Source organism: Cannabis sativa, chromosome 1 (assembly GCF_029168945.1).
Source record: "Cannabis sativa cultivar Pink pepper isolate KNU-18-1 chromosome 1, ASM2916894v1, whole genome shotgun sequence".
Taxonomy (NCBI): domain Eukaryota; kingdom Viridiplantae; phylum Streptophyta; class Magnoliopsida; order Rosales; family Cannabaceae; genus Cannabis; species Cannabis sativa.
In genome coordinates, this window is record NC_083601.1 from 20,304,332 (window position 1) to 20,318,933 (window position 14,602).

General features: G+C 33.3%; 3 protein-coding genes across 4 annotated transcripts; 2 read left to right on the forward strand and 1 right to left on the reverse strand.

Moving 5' to 3' along the window:
• Positions 1-114: 114 nt before the first annotated feature.
• Positions 115-3,086, forward strand: LOC115704980 (cation/calcium exchanger 3). Of its 2 annotated transcripts, none has more exons than XM_061105334.1 (3): positions 115-347; positions 470-602; positions 748-3,086. In XM_061105334.1, exon 3 carries the CDS (start codon positions 876-878, stop codon positions 2,841-2,843), a length of 1,968 nt encoding a protein of 655 aa, XP_060961317.1. In that variant the 5' UTR covers positions 115-347; positions 470-602; positions 748-875; the 3' UTR covers positions 2,844-3,086. The 2 variants fall into 2 exon arrangements, with proteins under 2 accessions (XP_060961317.1, XP_030488058.2); XM_030632198.2 differs by having other exon boundaries at positions 206-347; positions 464-602.
• A 1,201-nt stretch (positions 3,087-4,287) lies between these two features.
• On the forward strand, positions 4,288-4,638 carry LOC115704015 (copper transporter 5). The gene has a single exon (XM_030631236.1). It carries the CDS (start codon positions 4,288-4,290, stop codon positions 4,636-4,638), a length of 351 nt encoding a protein of 116 aa, XP_030487096.1.
• A 7,663-nt stretch (positions 4,639-12,301) lies between these two features.
• On the reverse strand, positions 12,302-13,620 carry LOC115706432 (protein LURP-one-related 6). The gene is made up of 3 exons (XM_030634083.2): positions 13,270-13,620; positions 12,899-13,177; positions 12,302-12,764 (listed from the first exon to the last, which is right to left on the reverse strand). Exons 1-3 carry the CDS (start codon positions 13,483-13,485, stop codon positions 12,618-12,620), a joined length of 642 nt encoding a protein of 213 aa, XP_030489943.2. The 5' UTR covers positions 13,486-13,620; the 3' UTR covers positions 12,302-12,617.
• Positions 13,621-14,602: the final 982 nt, after the last annotated feature.

The following is a 14,602-nucleotide window of genomic DNA, read 5'->3' on the forward strand; positions in this document are numbered from 1 at the left end:
TTCTTTCACTTTCCACTAACGACGTCGTTTCATTCTCTTCTTTCTTATTAAAACGGTGTCGTTTGTAGCCCAATAACAAATTAAAGTGTGACGGTCAAATATGAAATTAGCCTTTTATTTACTACATCTACATTATTATACAATCGACGTGAACGAAGCCGTTTCTTAATTGAGAAGTTCTTCTCCAAAATTGGGGATTTTGTCATAGCTCGTCTTTAGTCTCAGAATTTCTAAAGCTTAAAAGGTTTTGTTTTCTGCCTGTGGAGCCGGAGCGGAAGAAGAAGCAGAAGATGTGTGACTGTGTAGAACTCTCATCTCAAAAGCTACGGCCCTGGATCACGTACTTGGTCAGTTCTCTTCTCTTTCCTTTTGATTAATTTTGTTTTTTCTACAACAAAAATTTACATATCTTTCGAATTGAATAGAGATAATATTCTGTTATATTTATTTATTTTGTATGTAGTGTTAGGTCTGTTTCAGATAGTTGGTGATTACCAATTTAGAATTGTTGGACGGGTAATGGCAGTTCAAAACAAACAAAAGCAAATTGAAGAAGCTACCCAGAAGCAGCTCCTCTTTTGTTTTCTTCTTTCTCTTTCAAGGTACTTACACAACACGACTTGTGCTGATATCTTTTCAATTTGGCCCTCTCGTGATCATTTTTGGGCACAACCAACCAAATTTTTCAGTTGTCCCTCTCGAATTTCGAATTTTGATTTTGAAAAGCTAAGGATATTTTGGTACTAGGGTTTCAATTTCTGGCTATTTATTACTCCGCGGTTCTTGATTCTCGACCAACTTGAGTCCCCAATCAGTTCAAGAAATTTAGGGCTGGAGAGAGGGGCCGGCGGCTGAGTGCCGGGATTGGGCTGAAAATGATTTTGGGTGTCATGAATTCTCGAGTTCGTGGGGTCTTCAATGGCATTTGTGCTCTTGCGTTGTTTTTCTTATTCTATACGCATGACAGTTTCACCCCGATTAATTTTCTGGGTAACTCGTATTCCTCTTTTCCTTCTCAACGGAGCTTCAGAGGAGGTGGTTTACACGATCAGGGTGGCCGGTATGAGGTTATACGTAGGAGAATTTCCCAAGTTGAGGGAGCTTCGTCGAATTACAGTGTCGCCAGCAATGCATCAGATACCAATGCTCTATTGCTCAGTGATATCAAATTGTGTGCTGGCTTGTTAAATCACAAAGGTTATGGTAGCCACTGTGAATACTTGACTGCCCATCCAGAATGTACTTCAGGGGGTTTTTTCAATTACATTGCTTTCTTTTATTGTGATTGTGAAAAATTTAGCATTTTAGGATATGGTGTGTTGATGATTTGGATGGCTGCTTTGTTCTACCTGTTGGGAAATACGGCAGCTGACTATTTTTGTTGTTCTTTAGAAAAGCTCTCCTGTCTGCTGAAGTTGCCGGCAACTGTGGCCGGAGTTTCTCTGCTTCCACTTGGGAATGGAGCTCCTGATGTGTTTGCTAGCATTGCTTCGTTTGTTGGAAAGGATGCTGGAGAAGTAGGCCTTAATAGTGTCTTGGGTGGTGCTGTTTTCGTTACTTGTATAGTCGTGGGTATCATATCTCTTTGTGTGGCAGAGAAAGGGGTTCAAATTGATAAGAAATGCTTCATCAGAGACATTTGTTTCTTTCTACTTACACTTTTGTCGCTTGCCATCATCTTGATGGTTGGCAAAGTTTCTGTTGCGGGAGCAATAGTTTTTATTTCCATTTATGTGGTTTATGCATTTGTTGTTGCTGCCAATGAGCTTTTGAGAAAACATGCTCGGAAATTAAGACTGGATGCTGTAACACCATTGCTTCCTGTCAGAGGAAGTATATTTTCCGATGGAAGTGAAGAGGATGACTCTGTATATGCTTCACTACTTGAATCCAATGCTGAAAGTGATGTACCACATCTTCCTAATAAGTTGCCACAGTGGATGTGGGCTTCAAATGTTGCAATTTATTCAAATCAGGCTATTAGGGCTAATCCAGATAGTCCAAGGTCTTTGTGGGGATGGAATGAAGAGGACGAAGTTGTAAATGAGAAGAAACTTTCTTGTTCCAAGTTATTATTTATCCTGTCAATGCCATTGACAATCCCAAGGCGATTGACAATTCCTGTTGTTGAGGAAGAGCGATGGTCAAAAGGATATGCTGTTGCCAGTGCTTCATTAGCACCCCTTCTTCTGGCTTTGTTATGGAGCACCCAAGAAAATATTGGAAACCTGAGTAGAGATATTGCATATGTCACAGGTGCTGTTCTTGGTGGCATATTTGGTGTGCTTGCATATCTACACACCAGAGCTGATCAGCCCCCGCGTAGGTTTTTATTTCCATGGGTTTTTGGCGGATTCTTTATGAGCATTGTCTGGTTCTACATTGTTGCTAATGAGCTTGTCGCTTTGCTGGTGGCCTTGGGTGTAATTTTTGGAATTAACCCTTCAATCCTTGGATTGACTGTCTTGGCATGGGGAAACTCAATGGGTGATCTAATGTCAAATACTGCACTTGCAATTAATGGAGGAGATGGTGTACAGATAGCAATGTCAGGATGCTATGCTGGTCCTATGTTCAACACTCTAGCTGGTTTAGGGATCTCACTGTTGCTCGGAGCCTTGAACAAGAGACCTGGATCATACATAGTTCCAAGAGATAGTAGTTTGTTTTTCACAATGGGATTTCTTATGATGGGGCTTATTTGGGCACTCGTTGTGCTTCCCAGGAATAATATGCGCCCCAGTAAGATGTTAGGAGTTGGTCTCATAATGATCTATGTGATATTTCTCTCCTTCAGGGTAAGTACATCAATGGGCGTTGTGTCACTTGTTGCTCCAAATTGATTAAATATCACTTGTTCTCTATAAAAGTTATATTTTCTGAGTTTAGGCAACAGATATATAGAAAATGCATAGAGAGGCTTGTGGAGGAAATTTCCTTGTGTTGTAAAGTATTTAGTTTGACTAGATTTGTCAACATTATAAATGGCATGCGGTGATATTTACTCATGTTTAAGTAACTGCGTTTGATGATTGACAACACGCCATGTTAATACAAAATATACGTATTTAGAATGGTTTTTTTAACTCTTGTAGCCTTGTCTTTAATTAAGGGATTGTCAATTTTTACCTTGTTGCTATTCAAACTTTTGGCCTGTTCGGAAAAGGCTATTCAAATTACTGAAGCAAATACTTACATGTGTCGTCTTTAATCGACCAAATAAGACAACTCCGATGCTTCTCCATTATATAGAGATAGATATAACTGATCATGACTGCAGGCATAATCAAACCCTATAGTAAGATTGATTAAGTACAGCAGCATATATGTAAAAAACCCAAACTTAGTTTAAAAGACGAAACACTTTGTAAAAACAAAACAAGTATACACTTGATGCCATCTCTTTTGCTAAAATTTCTTGTGATAGATCATCCCTTGATCTACACTTTTATATACAATATATATAGATATTTCTTGGACTGCTGCTTGTGATTTCATGAGAATGTCCTTTTGCTTAGTTTCCTGATGTTAGACTCGGATACTTGAATGTTTTCTTAGCTAAATTAATTCTGAATTTCCATTTTGATTCTTTGAACTTTTTCCTAGTCAATATATTCTTTCCAAAAGAGAATAATATTGTAAAGAAAGTCGGACAAGTTAGCTTTCATCCAAATTCAACATTGCTTTTCTTCTAAACTTTCTGTGCATAAATTTAGTTTCAAAATTTCAAAAGTTCAGCTTACCAAACTTATCTCCAGAATATTTTCTACAGCTTCAACTCTACCTTTACTTAACTCCACTTCGGATAATCAACTGAATAGTCGTAACAATCTAGTATTACCTTTTTCAAACTTTTAACTTTGCTTTGTATTATTTCATTAAATTCCTTTCAAAGTACATTACAGATAATTATTAGACGATGTAAAACTGTTTTCAATACAATTTTTACTAGAGTAATATTAAAAACCTCCATTTATTATGAAGACTGTAAAATTCTTATTTGAACTTAAGGGGTGTTTTCGGGTTTCTATATATATATGGCACACGTATCTACGTATTTTGATTTGGAACTTGACATCTGTTTTCTTTCAAGAAAAGAGAAAACAAAAACGTATTAAGAAATATGTATAATGGCAGATTAATTGGGACTGAATTCAACAACAAATACACCTAAATTTTGTAGACAAAACCTCTCTTTCTCCAGTATAATAATACTGATAATAATAGCACAGAATATTCCTTTCCTTTCCTTTGCCCATGGAAGAACCAAAGAAGAAAATAACGCAGATGACATTTTATTGGGGCAAAGACATGACTCTTCTAGTCGACTCATGGAAGATTCAGTCCACCATCGCTTACCTTCTCACTTTACTCGCCTGCTTCCTCTTCTCCGCTCTCTATCAGTACCTCGAAGATCGGCGCATCAGATTCAAATCTCCAACGATCCACGCTCGATTTGCGACTTCCCTCCTATTTGGTGTGAATTCGGCCATGGGTTACCTTATAATGCTGTCGGTTATGTCCTTCAACGGCGCCGTTTTTGTTGCCATCGTTTTTGGGCTCTCCACTGGTTATTTTTTATTTAGTGCTGCAAATGAATATGTAGTAGTTGTTGATAATCCCTGCGCTTCTGCTTGAATATTTAATTCTTCAAAATTTAATTTTTTTTTTTCTTCTTCTTTAGATTATTATCAAGTGGTGATATGCTAATTATTTAATTTATTTAAGGCTGCGAAAAGGGACAAAAAGAGTTTGAGGCATTGGCCTTTAAAAAGCATAATTATATATAGGGGAAAACCTTTGTTCCAATCCAAACAGAAAAGTTATAAGTTTCAACTTTGGGAAATGGAAATAGGGAAGGAAATATAGATAGATACAATATCCAAGGTGTGGTTGAGACTGAATTGGGTAGTGATCAAATTCAAAATATTCTTCCTTCATTATTAGTGAAATGCGTACACAAAGTTTAAAAAGGAACAAAAATTATTAAAGTAATTTTTGAAACCATTTCAGGACTAGTTTGTTGGAGTTTATTATAAAGATTAGATGCTTCTTTTTAGGAGTGAACAATATGAAATCTTCCAATATATTTCACCTACGTACTTTAATAATGACAACTTTATTATTTATAATATTAAACTTTTTCTTCAAAAGAAAGGTTAATTAACCTAATTAAACGATGAAATAATAACTGCAATTAAATATAAAAGGCTAATTAGTAATTTTTCCTTCACATGTAGTAAATCGTGCTTCTGAATTTTTTTAGCCGTTAAAAATTTCCCTTGAACTATTGTGATTGTTAAATTTAAGGACTTTTTTCTAATTTAATTCAATTTTACTGTTTCAGTGATTGTTTATGTAATAAACCATACTCTCCAAACTTAAATATCTACCAAATCATGCCTCCCAAACTTTCATATATATTAAATTATGTCTCTTGAACTTTCATACATGTTAAAAAATTTTTTACTAAATTTAGACGAAAGTAATGCCAAAAAAAAATGTTATACAATCATATTGTTTATATCTTCTCTTTTTTATTATCTTTTAATAAAGTTAGAAAATGTAATTATTCAATATATATTAAATAATGATATAATATTATTTTAATAATTTTTAGGGGCGCTTACTATTAGAATATTTTAGAATAAATAATGTAGAAGAGAGATAAAATAAAATATTATATTTTTATATGATGTGAAAATTTTTAACACCCTTAAAAAAAATATCATGCGAAATTACTTTGTTTACAAAAAAAAATTATAGACCCTATTTATTAATTCATAGTTCAAAATAATTTTTTTATCATTTATTCATTTCAATATATAATTAAGTTATTTTTTATTTATAAGTAGACCCTATTTATTTGGAATACAAAAGAGTTTTTTAGTCAAATTTATTTTATAGTTATTTTATTTATGATTAATTGTAAATTTAAAAAAAAAAAAAAAAAAAAAAAAACTCAAGTAGTTTATAATGTCAAAAATAAAATTTATATATTTTGTTGCATGCACGATTATTTTTTTTGGATAAATTGCGGCATAAATGCCTAATGTTTTCGATTTTATACACTTAAATACCTAATGTTTATTTTTTGTGGCAAAAATATCTAATGTTACAATTCACTTACACCGTTACTACCACTTCGGTTATTAACTCATAAATATGGACACGTAGAGGACCCAAATGCATTACATTTATTTATTTTATTTTAAAATTTAATATTCTTAATATAAAAAACTAAATATTACTTGTTTTTAAAAAAAAAATAAGAGAAATGCAATATTAAATTACCATAGCTGAGTGAACCAGTGTAGTATATAGAACATGATTATCGAATTGAAGTGTCAATATCATATGAAAATTGTTAATGAGAACAAGTTTTTTTTTTTTTTTTGAAAAAGTAGCATTTAGTTTCTGATATTAAGAATATTAAGTTTTAAAATAAAATAAAAATAAATGTAATGCATCTAAACCCTTCACGTGTCCGTATTTATGAGTTAACGAAAGTGGTAGTGACGGTGTAAGAGAATTGTAACATTAGGTATTTTTGCCTTCAAAAATAAATATTAGGTATTTAAGTGTATAAAATCTGAAACATTAGGTATTTATGACGCAATTTACCCTATTTTTTTTATACGCATTATAAGAAACTGTTTAAACTGATTAATTTTCAGTACTGTAAATTATTTAAAAAAATTTCAAAATTTTTTTCAAATTTGCAAATGATCCTAAATAACTACAACATACATATATGATCATGAAAAAAAAAAAGAACTAAAAAGTTATACCAAAACAAATAGGGATCTACTACAAAAAATTTATATACTATATACATGACTCAATGCCCAAAATTAAGGTTGGTTCAATGTAGATGTAAAACAATAATATTGAAATAAATTAATAGTCTGAGGTAGCTACTGTCTCGAGATGCTTCAAGCTACATCACGCATATATTTATATTGTACTTTTATAAATATTTTTTCAAAAGAAAAAAACCACTCTTAGGACCACGAGGACTCTCCTTTAGAAATTGGAATATAATATATGGTAATTAATTAAAAGGAAAATTATCTTACATATTATTTTTTTTATTATTTTTACTGTTTGCTATAGTTGTTATATGTGATTGCTATGTAAATTGGATTTTTATAAAAATACAAAAAAAATAATTTAAAATATAAACATAAAAAAAACCCAAAATTAAAATATATAGCTAGTGTCATTTATTTATTGAAAATATTACATTGCTAACTTTATCACATATAATCTTAGCAGATGCTATAAATCAATATTGTAATCATTAGATGGAACTTGACTTTTAATTTCTTCCAAATTATTTTTAAATCACAAAAGCAAAAGGGAAGGAATAAGAAATATAAATATCATCAATTAATGGAGCTTTGTAATATTTGTTCTTCTTCATTGGAACTTTCTTTCTTCCTAGAAGAAAAAAAGTATCATATATGTTATATATAGGGAAAAACCTGTTTATATAGGGAAATTTGATTTTCTATACTTACCTATACTTAATATTTTTTTTTAAAACACATAACATTTAATATTTGTGGGATATGACACATTTTAGAATATCCCTAAAATACCTCCATTTACATTACCGCCTCCCCACTCTCTTCTTCTCTCTTTGTTATAAAAAAAAATAAATAAAAAAAAAAATTAAAGTGGGCATCGGGCCCTACATCGGGCCCATCGGGCCAGTCCTATAAAATAAAAAAAAAATTAAAAAAAATAAAGTGGGCATCTGACCATCGGGCCGACCATCGGGCCCTACATCGGGCCCATCGGACCAGTCCTATAAATAGAAAAAAATTTAAAAAAATCCAAAATAGGCATCTGACCATCGGGCCGACCATCGGACCCTACATCGGGCCGACCATCGGGCCCTACATCGGGCCCATCGGGCCAGTCCTATAAATAGAAAAAAATTTAAAAAATCCAAAATGGCATCAGACCATCGGGCCCTACATCCGGCCATGCATCGGACCATCGGGTCATGCATCGGGCCTTCATCTTCAAGCTCATATCAAACTAGAAAATCGGATTTTCTTGCCCAGAAAGATTACAGACCCTAGATCTACTCCATCTAACCCTAGATCTAATCAAGAATGCACATATCCAACCTAAATCTATCAACTAACAACATTTTCACCATAATCAATAAGAAAAAAAAATTAAAAAACCAAAAGGGGAAAGGCTCGTCGCGTGCTCAGTGGATGGGTTCCCTCCGTGGGGTGGTGGGTTCGGTGGGTTCTTCGTTCGAGTGGGGAATCGTGGTGGTGCAATTTCAAACGCTAGAGAGAGAGAGAGAGAGAGAGAGTCAGTTTAGAAATGAGGGGGGTAAAATTGGGTTTAAGTAAAAGTTATCCCATTTTACAAATTATGTATAGTTTTAGATTAGGATACCAATTTTAATCCCTAATATGCATATAATTTCAAATTTCCCTATATATATATATATATCTTTATATATTAAAAGTGCCTATCTAACGGCATTTCTTGGTTTAACGATTCCTTCTCTTTTTTTTAACGCCAATGACTATCCTTTTTATTTTTTAAACGGATCTCTTCTAACGTCGTTAACCTATTAATCTTATTAAAGAAAAAGTTAAAACAAATTTAAAAAACCAATCGACGAACGACTCTAAGGTGAGTTCGGAGGTCAATCGTTTTGAGTCGACTTTTGAAGAATTTTACTTTCCCAATCCCAATCTGAACGACTCTAAGGTGAGGTTTGTGATGAAGAAGTGTCGGAGGTCAATCGAATGTGGCTTCACGGTTGGAGTCGACGATTGAAGAATTTCACTCTCCCAATCCCAATCTGAACGACTCTAAGGTCAGCTTTGTGACGAAGAAGATAAAAACTTAAGCTTTCTTAATTCTTTTCATGGTGAGAGCTTGAATAGAGGCTCAATTGGGGAAAATCGTTTCTGGGTTATTGTTTTTTTTTTTTTAGAGATTTGTGTTTTGGGGTCAGAGATTTGTCGGGGGTTTTGAAGGGTTTGATTTCAATGTTAGTTCAAGATAGAGTAGGGCCTAAGTCTTCCAAGCAGACCCAGATCAAGAGTTTGCCCACTCATCACCATCCCGGTAGATTATCCGAACCCAAAAACCTAGATTTCTCAACATGGGTATCTGAGAATCTCTATAAAGTCGTTCATGTTTTTGTTCTGATCAGTACTGTTGGCGCTGTCTTCTTTCTCCGGAATGTCGGTGACACCGCGGCGCTTCTCTGCTTCGAGAATCATGTTGAAGCCTTGGAGAAGATCGAATTCCCCAAAGTGAATTGGAATCTTCATTAAACTTGCTTCTTGTATTTGGGAATAAGTGAATTCTCCTTTAATATTGTTTTTTTATGTTAGTCTTATGAACTTGTCACATAATTCTCTTGAAGTTGAAATAATCTACTCACATTTAGGATGACCATCTTCATTCCAGATTATGATAAAAACTCTTAAGATTAAGATTATAATAAATGATCTTGCATTTTCATATCCACACAAGCAGTTGTGTGTAGTTACTTGCGGGGAGGATAGGGTCATTAAGGTTTGTTTTATTAATGTTTGATGTGATTGGTGATGCATGATGCAATTATTAAGCATTCAAGCTTGTGCAGGTCTGGGATGCAGCTACTGGGGCTAAGCAGTATACTTTTGAGGGTCATGAATCAATTGTATATTCTGTGTGTCCACATTACAAGGAAAATATTCAGGTGATTTTCTTTGCATTTATCATATTTGCTTTTGTGTCACTGAATTTACAAGGGAAAAGACAACCCTCTTAAGCAGTGCATTAGTGCATTGAAGGCAAAAGATTAGATTTGTTGTTTTTTTTAACTTTAAATAAAATAGATAAAATATTTTGTATTTTTATTTCATTAAATGAAGCAAAACAAATTTCAGCTTCTCAGTCTGTTAACGGAAGTACTATATATAGAGTTAGTATTATTTGTTCATTTGCATATATTACAGTTTTTGACACTTGAATTTTACTCAAGTTTCTATCTCGATTTTTGTCACCACAACCTGGGTTGCCATAAGTTGCTTACTAGGCCATCAATTTCAAAAATTTTGCATTAATATATGAGTGAAGTTAACTTTGCATTCTGTTTAAATCCACGTATTAATAATATGTTTTTAATCAATGGGTCTATTTATATGGTGTTAATACTTTGAAGGATTAATTTCTATACACTGATGCTCTAATATTAAGCGTAGGTTCTTTCTAGCACTCGTAAATGTTTGTTGGATTTTGTCAAAGAAGAGAACTTGAGGAAGTCTGCTGAGAATTGTAGCAGTTCTCATAAGCAGTTTGAGAGTAAAGTCTCACAGTTTAAGCAAATGTTTAACGAGATACACCGCAAGATGGATGAAGTTTTCTCTAGCAGGGCTTCTCCTCCTATCAGGAACTTGGAACAGATTATCAAAGATCACCATCGGTTTATCAACGAACAAAAGAGCATAATGCAGTCTTTGAGGTTAGCTTTCCTTTTCTTTTCAACCATTTTTCTATTTGTTGTTTTTCAGCTGCCATTTGAGATTTCAGAGGTTTTACAGCAAAAGTCAGCTCCATTTGGTAATTTGTTGGTTTCTATTGGTTGGTACTTTCATTTAGCATTGGTTGGTACATGGCATCTTTAATTAGACATATGATTTATATATTGGCAGTTTTAGCTGTACAAAGGAGACAAGTACAATATTTAATTAAGGTTCGATCTTATGCCCAAAGCCTATGTCTGATATTTACCTAAGTATTCATTGCGTAAACATATTGGAGGATATTATAATAAAATCCTATAATCCTTAGAGATTTGGAGAGTATAGGGCATGAAGGTATACTGGAATTTCACAAGGTGTGAAGCAAGTATTTATTAGGAAAACTATTAATGGCATCTCAATTGCTTTTGTTCTTTTCTCCTTAACACTTGAGGCATACAATATAGGGAGTGAGAAATGGTGGTGGGGAGCTGATTACACCTTGCAGAATTGCAGCTTGCCTCATATCTTGTGGCATGAAAATTTCAATATGAATTTCATGCTTAAGTCAAATATCAGTGATAACAACTTTCTCTTAGAAAAAGCAGAAATTTTGAAGCATTAACAGACATTAGAGGAGTATTAAATGTAGCTACCGTTAATAGTCTTGAACAGATTTTATGCAGAGACTTGTTATTGTTTTGACTTAGTTTCTATTTCCAGTCACTGCTTTTGTTAAGTAATAAGGACTATAGGGTCAACTTCGCCATATCTTTGGAGGCTGCATCTTTTAATTATGTAATGTTATTATTTCACATGTATTCCTTGTCTTTTACTTTTTTATTTCTTTTAATTGAAATTTAATTTGATTTCTTTTCCCTGACGCAGAACTCATGTGACAAGAGAATTTAAAAGAAGCTAACATTCGGAAGAAGAGTGGCATGGTTATAAGATAGATGACAAAAAGTGCCCCTATCAGTGAGGAAGACCCACCTTTGCTTGAAGGAGGTGGAAAGATTGAGGTATGGTCGACACTTCATTGCCTTGAAAGAAAATCTCATATCATAACAATTACTATGGCTGTTAATATCAATGTCTTTTGATTTATTTTTTTTTTAAAAAAAAAAAAAAAAGAATTTGCAAGGTATGGCGTATCAATGGCAGTGCCAAAACTCCATTCCCCAAAGAAGACATTGGTAAATTTTATAGAGGAGATTGCTACATCGTTCTTTATACTTATCACTCAGGTGATAGGAAAGAAGATTACTTTTTGTGCTATTGGTTTGGAAAGGATAGCGTTGAGGCAAGCAACATACATACTTTCCTATTTTGAGAATTAAATATAAGGAAAGTTTAATTTAGTATATTATTATACATAATTTCTGTTTAATTTAGTATATTATTATACATAATTTCTGTGTACATAGAAACCAAGTTTATGCATTATCAACCGTGGGTTATGGTAATTTTTGTTACAAAGCAAAGATCATTCACATAAAAATGGGCTACTAAGAGCTTATTTTAAAATAACTTTAGGTATATTTGGGAATGTTTTACATTTTGGTATGTTTTAGAATGAGACTCAGGCAGTTAGCTCATTGCATAGCTACAATTGCTGCAAACAATTCTGAACAATTATTTTCTATAAAAATAAAAAACTAAACTTTAAATAAAACTAATATTTACGTGCATTCGCACGTAACTTTTAACTAGTATATATATAATGCGCTATAAACAGCTTAATTCGCAAGCCTTGTGTGAAGCTGTGATCATATATAATATGATCGTACGTGGTAGGAAATAATTAATTACAAGAAGAAAGCTCCACCATTTTATTAATCAAATATTAATTAATATTTACATGAAGAGAAAGAATAGTGGCAATAATTAATATACGTATAACACTGAGGAATGCTAAAGGACACCAGTAGTGGTGCCTAGCACCCTCCTAATATTTGTCAATATGGTCTAACTAATTATCGAATCTCATATAATTTAATATAATAGCTTTAAAGAGTATTGCTAGCCAATCGCAACGCGACATGTCGATAAGATGCTAGGCACTACTAGTGCCTAATAGTATAACAACATATAATATACACGAATTGTTAAAAGCTATACTAGCTAGCAGCTAGTGGACTCGCCATAGATGTAATCAAGAGTGGCAATTACTCCAAAAACAAAAGCTTGATCGATGCCAGGTTTCACCACCACATGGTAAACGTCCTTGCTCTTATCCATCAATTCACTCACCTCCTTCTTAATCCCAATCTGCACCATTTACCACACCTCATTAATTATCAGTAATTAACTATAATTGCACCATAATTAAAAAGATTAGCTATAACTAGGATCAATTTGGTTGTATATATGTGTTTATATATAATTGTTATAATAATAATTACCCGCGCAACTTCGTTGCCTGATCTAGAATCAACGATGCTACAATCACGATCGGGAAAGTGGCCCTTGATCTCGAAATCCCAGTTTTTGGTAGTGCAAATGGTTATTCCCTTTGGCTTTGGTCCAACTGAGATTCTAATCAAATTATTCCTAGCCAAACAAGACTTAACAATATTAGTTGGCTCTTTTAAGCTAAAAACCAACTTGGGTGCTCCTTCGTAATCAAAGCTGTGACCTCTCCACGTCTTGTAATTAATGCTTAGCGCTTCAACAATTCCTCCCTGCTTGCATAAAAATTTTCTCTATCAAAATCCTCACCCTTACTTACACGTTACATTTCATATATAATTACAATTACTAATATATATTATACCTTTCGACGAACGAGAAGCAAAGCTTCACCCTGAGCATCCCTTAGTATGAGTTCCTCTTTAGGGCCACTGATTCCACATCCATCAACTCTGAAAATAACCCTTTGGCTACAATCTGTGACGACAAAACCTCCACCGTTCACTACAAGAGGCCTTCTTCTTACCACAAGCACTGCCTCAGAAGATGAACAATATATCTTGCTAACGATCGGCGTCATACTCAGATCAGATTAATTGTGTAGTCTATCTCTCCTTTTCTCTATGTGAATTTTATCATGTAGTGTGTATATATACATATATATGTTATTTAACGATGTGGGACTCTTATAGCGTACATGTTCACAAGTTAATATATATCTATTTTTTTGTGGAAAAAGTATAGAGAACGTAATATTATAAATTTATGTATATATGATTGAGGGAAGAATATTAATGCATGTATTTTTGGTAAGATTTGACTATAGGATGGAGCACTAATATACGTAATGAAACTTGTCGGAGAATAAAGCATATATATAATAAGTTGCTTGTTGGAGAGGAATATGATATATATTTATATATAGTTGATTCACGCGCCATATTATAAGCCAATGATATTTACAGTTGAGGTGACAATTTTTTTATGTTCTTAGCTTTGGGGTTAGAAAAGGAAAGGGAAAAATGAAGAATCTTTTGAGTAAGTAAAGTAATTCAAAAAGGGTATTGTAATAAGTCTTCGAACTTTGGCAGCTCAATGACTTACAAAAATCATATTTTATTTCTTTGGAGAATTATATCGAAACGTTTGTTAAGATTATGCAGGAAAGCATCTAGGCACGTTTGCTTTTATTTTGACAAAAGGGGGTCTTGTTTACTAAGGGCATCTCTTTCTTCTCTAGTAGTAGACTAGTATTTGAAAATTCGTTTAACGTGTGGATCACCCTCAAATTCATGATTATCAAATCATCAATCCATTGGGATTGTATCTCTATATTTTCTTTTATTGTTTTTGTATTAGTAAACTATTTAATTGCAGGGATTCAAAAGACAAGATATTCCTATCACGTGCCAAATTAACAACTCTTACGTAGACACAAGTGGTTTTATTTTTATATATAAATTAATGTCCCATTGGTTATGCAGAAGTAGTCGAATGCAGCTTTTCACCCATATACAATTATAATATAAACCATAATTAACCATTTCTTTCTCTCTTTCTCTTTTACTCTTTATTTGGTCCACGTTAAGTAAAACCGTATAGAACTACAACACAGCAATGGCGTGGAGTATCTGGAGTCTCTTTCAATAAACATTTACTCAAACAAACCACGTATAATTCAATCTTGAAGCCCAGCC